At 42.1% G+C, this 7,304-nt stretch overlaps 2 protein-coding genes across 2 annotated transcripts in view; one reads left to right on the top strand and one right to left on the bottom strand.

The window, feature by feature from the left end:
- The window catches only part of LOC101855092 (multiple epidermal growth factor-like domains protein 10), a gene marked incomplete at its 5' end in the record, with an annotated part of 72,693 nt that extends 71,416 nt beyond the window's left edge, over window positions 1-1,277 (bottom strand). The window contains one exon of the mRNA XM_013080633.2: window positions 1,083-1,277. Within this exon, the coding sequence (XP_012936087.2) occupies window positions 1,083-1,277 (195 nt within the window). The remainder of the gene's footprint in view (window positions 1-1,082) is intronic.
- A 3,985-nt stretch (window positions 1,278-5,262) lies between these two features.
- LOC101854857 overlaps window positions 5,263-7,304 on the top strand; it is a 3,356-nt gene continuing 1,314 nt past the window's right edge. Inside the window, exons 1-2 of the mRNA XM_005095008.3 lie at window positions 5,263-5,399; window positions 6,676-6,864. Coding sequence (XP_005095065.2) covers window positions 5,263-5,399; window positions 6,676-6,864 — 326 coding nt within the window. The remainder of the gene's footprint in view (window positions 5,400-6,675; window positions 6,865-7,304) is intronic.

The following is a 7,304-nucleotide window of genomic DNA, read 5'->3' as shown; positions in this document are numbered from 1 at the left end:
AGAGAGAGAGAGAGAGAGGGGAGGGGGGAGAGAGTTGATGGAGGGGAGGGGTTTATATTTCCGAATCCCCGGCTAACTTCACAATTATGTCAAACATCCCCGAGACAATCTTGGCTGGATTTTGAAGGGTTAAACAGTCAAAAGTTTTGAGCAACTACATCAGAAAGGTGATCCAGAGGTTTGTTTTTGCTTTGCTTTTGTTTTGTTTTCGGGGATGGGTTTTTTTTTTGGGTCATGCTCAAGAAAATATACTATGTCTATAGGAAACATTTACGAGCAGAGATCCGGCCCGAAGGAGAAACTTCATTTAGCTTCGGAGTATCCCATTAGGCCAAGTCATGGAAAGTTCAAAGTATCCCCTAACCGAAGAACTACGACGAAAGCTGTTCAGGGGGGTCGACTTTCACTCCACCGAGGACGCTTACTACATTCAACGGGACCCATGCTACAGGCGAGCAAAGCTGGCAGGAGTTAAGCAGGGAGTATTCCATCCAAAACTTCCAAGCTTAAGGGTAGGCTCATTATATTATTCTTCAGGCTTTTTTGTCATTTCTTGTTTGCACATTACTCCTCCTAATCCCCAACTAGGCCGCCGTCCTATCCAGAACGGCTACCTAGAAAAACTTCTGCCTCCCCCGCAAGGAAGAATGTTTCGAAGCCGGGTCCTTTGTGCTCAAAAAAGTCATAATTGCAGTCTGCAATGGAATGCCGGCGGAATCCGACCTTCCATTGCAGAATTCCAACACTTAAAGGTCACACTGAGCCCACTTGTGGCCTGTATACAGGAAACAAAGTTCACCTCGGCTTCAATGCTAGACTTTTGAGGATTTAATTTACTGCGTATCATCACATTCACACGAATAACCAGATCGCTTCCGGTGGAACAACCATCTACACCGACAACAACACACTCCCTACATCTTAGGACGACCCTCCAGGCTATTGCCGTACGGGTCACCCTGCACATACCAAACACGATCTGCTCTGTCTATATCCCACCAAATTACTCCCTCAAAATAACTTACATAAACGATTTAAAGCTCCAGCTCCCAAAGCCCTTTATTTTGCTATGACTTTAATGCCTTTAGTCCCCATTGGGGAGACAAACCCACAGACCAGAAAGGAAAAATAGTAGAAGATTTCTTATTCCAAAATAACATCTGCCTCTTAAATGGTAGGTCCCCCACTAACAGAAACAGATTCACTTTTGGCACTTCATCCCTTGACCTCATCTTTTGTACCCCCGACCTAGTCCCAGATCTTGAGTGGTCTGTGCTGGAAGACCGTACGGACCATTTCCCAATTCTTCTTAAAAACTATAGCCTCGAAAACAACCCGATCCCAAAACGCTTCAACTTTAAAAAAGCACTCTGGGACGGATTCGCCACTGAATGTTCCCAGATTCTGAATCCCACTTTCGACCTCAACTACAAAAAAGTCCACGAAACGCTTCGAGAAATATGCCACAAACACATACCAAAAACATCTCCAAAACCCCGGAAGAACAAGATCTGGTTCTCTGGGGAATGTGATGATGCAGTAAAGAAAATGAAGGCAGCATATCGAAGAGCCGTCGACAACATTACCACAGAAAACAAGATTAATTACTTAACAGTTATAACAAAAGACAACAATTCAGAAAATATATCTCCAAAATTAACAGCCAGACACCACTCAACCATCTTTATAAAATCACTTTTAACAAATTTGGATAGATGCACAGACACCATCCGGCACGTTCAGGGGCAGGATAGAACCACAGCTGAACCACAGGTAGACATCGCAAATACAATAGCTACATCTCTTTCCAAAAACTCACCCAGAGCAAACTACAACACTACCTTCCAAATCATCAAAAACTAACAGAAACAACAACACCTAAGCTTCCACTCAAACAACACTGAAACCAACAACGCAGACTTCACATTAGACAGACTAACATCGTGCATCTCTGACCTGGGCAATACAGCCAGATAATTAGACATTTATTCACAGAAACACGTACACTCCCCCTAGACATATGCAACGACATGTGGCGGTCGCACTCCTTTCCGGAGTTTGGCGTCTCGCCCCTGTCATTCAAATACCCAAACCATACAAAGACCACACTCTGCCATTCAATTACAGACCAATAGCACAGACTAGCTGCCTGTGCCAACCTATAGAAAAAATTATTCTCAGGCGACTCATGTGGTTTCTGGAGACGACAGGCTCACTATGCGGTCTCCAGTGCGGATTCAGGAAAGCACGAGCTACTCTGGATCACCTGATCCGCCTGGAGACCTTTATACGCTAGACGTTTGCCGAAGGAGGCCACATAATCGCCATCTTTTTTTTTTTACCTAGAAAAAGCCTTTGACACAACCTGGAAGTACAGCATTCTCAGATACCTGCACGCTCTCGGCATACTCGGTCCTGGCCTTCATTGACAATTTCCTGAAGAAGCGTTCCTTCCAGGTTCGTGTTGGATCCTCCCTTTCAGACCTCCACCAACAGGAGGAAGTTGACCCCCAGGGAAACGTCCTGTCTTCTCTCATATTCGAATTCAAAATAGATTCCATCGTTAAATCCCCCCAAAATAGTATAGACAGCTCGTCGTACGTTGACGACTTCTTGATATGCTGCCGTTCGAAAAACTCTCAACTGAGATCTATGGAAATACAGCGGGAAATGCAGCTCAACAGGCTTGAAAATTGGGCTAATAGTAATGGCTTCAAGTTTTCCCCGTCAAAGACGGTTGCAGTACATGTCTGCTAATCAGGAAGACGTGTGCTGCAATCGAATTTGACGCTATACCGGGAAAGGATTCACGTCCAGGACCAGGCTCGTTTCCTCTGCATTACTGCATTATATTTGACAAGAAACCCACATTCATTCCACACATAAAAGACCTCCGTGTGAGGTGCCAGAAAGCGTTAAACGCTTCGAAAATTTTATCGCATCCGGAGTGGGGCGGGGACTCAAAACACCTTCTCCAACTATACATTTCCCTTGTCCGATCCAGGCTTGACTACGGCTGTCAGGTCTATGGATCGTCAAAACCCCACGTCCTGAAGATGCTAGATCCAGTACAAAACCAGGGACTCCGCCTCGCCCCGGTGGCTTTCCGCACTTCTCCAGTGGAGAGTCTCCAGGCCGAGGCAAACATACCATCACTCACACTCAGACGCACACAACTCTCACTACAATACGCAATTAAACTAAGCTCAACTTCAAAGAACCCAGCACGCGACTGTATTTTCAGAACAAGCCCAGACACCGTAAATAAATTCCAAAATTACGAAAGCCTCATCAAACCCTTCGGCCTTAGAGTCCTTGAGGACCTTAAAAACATACACTTTTCCAAACAAGATTTCCAACAATTTCTTTTCCCCTAAATCCCACTGTGGCACCTCACCAAGGAAAAAATAGACTTACAGCTGACCACACACACCAAAGCAAGCACAAACAGGAAAATATTTAAAGCAGAATACAAAAAACATATACATATAGAAAATACCCCGGTACGGAGCTAATTGTCACAGATGGCTCTAAACGGACTCCAGAGGATTCTCCATCCCGATGCCTCCATTTTCTCTGCGGAGGCCACTGCCATTGACATGGCACTGGACTGCGTAGAACATTTTCCTAACAAATCTTTCCTTATTCTGTCTGACTCTCTGTCTTGCATCACCTCACTTACAGAAACTACACACTCTTACACTTAAAAACAGTTAGGTTACAACAAAAAATAAACGCTTTGGCTAAAAACTGGAAAAATGCCGTATTCGTATGGTTACCTAGATATGTGGGCATTCGAGGAAACGAGTAAGTGGACCTCCTGGCGAAGGAATCCTTGTCCCATCTGTTGGTATCAACGATGAATACTCTCCCACAGACTAACTTTAAAAGTATACTAAAAAAAAACAACAACACCTCCAGTCTGTGGGAAAATATTGGAGAAAACAAGAAAATAATTAATTACACAACATCAAGCCCAAACTGGGTCCTCGAAAACCTTCGGGCCACTCCAGAAGATGTGATGTCATTTTTACTCGATTACGCATCGGACACACTGCCCTGCCACACAAATACCTCCTTTAGGGAGAAGAAAAGCCGTTTTGGGTCGGGTGCAACACAAATTTTAGAAGTAGATACATTTTAACAGAATGTCTAGACTTCGGAAAGACCCGAAGGAAATGTTTTAGAAGCAAAAAATTGCAAGACCTGCTTTCCGTCTTTCATCCCAACAGAATCCTTGAAAATATAAAGGCTATTGGCCTTTACGGAAAATTGTGATTTACATGATTTAAAATTTTACATATTTTAAAAAAATTATTTTAAATTAAGCATTTATTTACATATGTGTAGAATTTTAGCATTTTAGTAGAGGTGTTGACCAGAATCGGGCTGGGCAGTGAACTATTGCGAATAGAACCAAATGTTTTTCGCGCCCTCATATTATGACCTTATGTAGTTGCGATTGCCGTAAAACTCTTACTAAAAACTTCAATGTCTCCCGGTTGTTTTGGCAAATTGTGAAAAATATTTTTCATATGTTCATGTATTCTATCCGTTCATGTCCTTTATGCCGTCATAAAATTGGCGCACCATAGCAATAAACTTCGGAGAGCAACCGTAGATTCTACCTCCCTTAGGATGTTTCAAAAGCCGTCCCGATTAGTGATATCAAAGGTCTTTGTTCTTACACACACACACACACACACACACACACACACACACACACACACACACACATACACATACACACACACACACACGCACACACTCAACAGGATACCCACCGACCCCACCTCTGCACTACCCCCACTTTTCAAGGTAATGATATTAATTTAGCTTGTGTTCCCTGGTATTGACCGCTTTTGCGTCGCATGCAGTACACTCGCGTCCATGGGGTGTAAAAACACCTACAAAAAAAACTGAAGACACTAAAACAAACCATGCGCAAGGGATGTGTGCCGTTTATCCAGTAATTTGTAGTGCGGGTGACATTTTTCGAAGCCCGAATGGAACGATTTTGTTGTTTTTGTTTTCTTTTCTGTTCTTTTCATGCCGTGTTGTTTACACAATTTCAAAGTCTTCAAAACTTGAAGTCCGATTGCAAATGAACTTTGATGAACCTAGTTGAAATGACACCATACCATACTGTACTGTACCCTATCATACCGTACAGTACGGTACTTTTCAGACGTTGCGATAATATATTTTCTTTCTTGTCTGTCTGGTTCCTGTGATTTTCACCAGAGAATGTCAATGGACGACATGGCGGCACGCTTAAGCGAAGAACACAGCAGACATAGCACAACCTGCTCCAAAAACGACTTTGCGCTGGCAACCTCCTCTGCTTTCCCGCCCTCTGAAAAACCGTTGTGCTCGCTTGACGTTACGACAACGGGCAGGTTAGCATTCCTTTTTGTTGCTGTTGTTGCTGTAGTCGTTGTTGTTGTTGTTGTTGTTGTTGTTGTTGTTGTTGTTGTTGTTGTTGTTGTTGTTGTTGTTGTTGTTGATGATGATGATGATGATGTTGTTTTTGTTGTTTTGTTGTTGTTGTTGTTGTTGTTGTTGTTGTTGTTGTTGTTGTTGTGCTTGTGTGTGTGGCGGACAGATTTAGGGGAGAAAAGGAAACAGTAATAATAATCTCTATTTTGCTTTTCTGCTATATATGGAATACATACACAAAGGGGATGATCCCAGTAATCCCAATTTGTAAGCGCTATTGCCTTTTTGTTGTTGTTGTTGTTGTTGTTGTTGTTGTTGTTGTTGTTGTTGTTGTTGTTATTATTATCATTGTAGTTGTTGCTTTCGTTTTCGTTGTGACGGTGCATTTTTTTGCAATGAGTTGAAAAATCTCTATCAATCAGAAACGTTTTGTTTGAAAGAAAGAAGATCCCCCCCCCCTCCTCTTTTTTGTTTGCTTGGCTTTCGTTTTTTGAAGGGACCTTTTTGTTAATTCTTTCAATCTTTCAACTTTAACTCCCCACCACGGGCTTTTTCTCATTTTGAGTTCTTAACACAGAATAGGGTGGAGAGACACGTTGTCTCTTGCTTTTCTTTATTACATGTATGCTGTTTGAAAGTCTCACTGGTAAGGCCAACTTGTGCATAAAAAGGCCTCTTTTGAACTACTGAATGTTTCACCGAGTATTAATTTATTTGTCCCTTTCATATCATCATTGTGTGAATTTTTTTTCATTTATCTATTTCATTTTTTTATGTCAAAAAACAGATAAAATATGTGAACTTGTCAACAAATATAAGCTGATAGGGAAACTAGAGAATAACTTAATAGGTGAATGTTTTGTTACGTTGATTGTGTGTTTTAAAGTCGAATAGGATTTTTGTTGGTTTCTTTTTTTTTGTTTGAATTTTAATATTATTATTCATCCCAAAAGGTAAGAGAGAAGCAGACAGCTTGAAGAATAAGTCAAAATTTCCTTCTCCCTGACGCAGAGAGATGAGTGGATAGCAGGCTTGTATTGTAATATTGTAGGTTCGGAGGCTCGAATCTCAGCCCTGTCAGACGTTGTGACCTTGGGAAGGGCACTATACACGATTTTTCTATGGGCTCGGTCTTTTTGGAGATGGACGTTAAACTCGGAGGTCTCCCCTCTTAATGACCTCACAGTGTTGATAGGGCCGTTAAACCTATACCATCTCACATTTCCCACTTCGCAGAGAGATAAGCAAATACTACCATCGGCCGCAGGAAGTGACAGCTGCCCATAAGGCCTGGCAAAGACTGGTTAATGTCGACCCCGGAACCTTTGACCCGGAAGCAGCTGGTCGACGCAAACACGTCTTATACCCACTCCTGGGCACAGATGGCATCCGTTGGACTTGGGACGGGGTGGCGGTCAAGCAGAAGTAAGTTTGGTTTTAGTAGAGGTTTTACGGTACTCGCAACTGCATAAGATCATATGAGCGCCGGAAGATTAGAGGTGTTACAAGAGAGTAACAAACAACAACAAAAGAAGAAGGGGAGAAAAGGACGACACATGTTCAATGGGAAAGAAGAAGTCAGACATTGCCAGCGATTTAAAAAAAAAAACAACAACAAATTTTAGTTCAAAAGATCCACTCGAGAAGACTTAATTGTGTTAATGTGTATTGCGTGTGTTGCACTCTGACTTTGCCTGGAAAGCACAGATATAAACTTTGTATCAATTGTTTAATGAATGAATAGGAATAATGTTCAAATGAGTAGTGGTACAAAAGTAGTAGTAGTAGTAGTAGTAGTAGTAGTAGTAGTAGTAGTAGTAGTAGTAGTAGTAGTAGTAGTAGTAGTAGTAGTAGTAGTAGTAGTC

The sequence above is a fragment of the Aplysia californica genome, unplaced genomic scaffold (genome assembly GCF_000002075.1).
Source record: "Aplysia californica isolate F4 #8 unplaced genomic scaffold, AplCal3.0 scaffold00093, whole genome shotgun sequence".
Lineage (NCBI taxonomy): Eukaryota > Metazoa > Mollusca > Gastropoda > Aplysiida > Aplysiidae > Aplysia > Aplysia californica.
The sequence above is the reverse complement of the archived record's forward strand: the minus strand, read 5'-3'. Positions and strand labels throughout refer to the sequence as shown.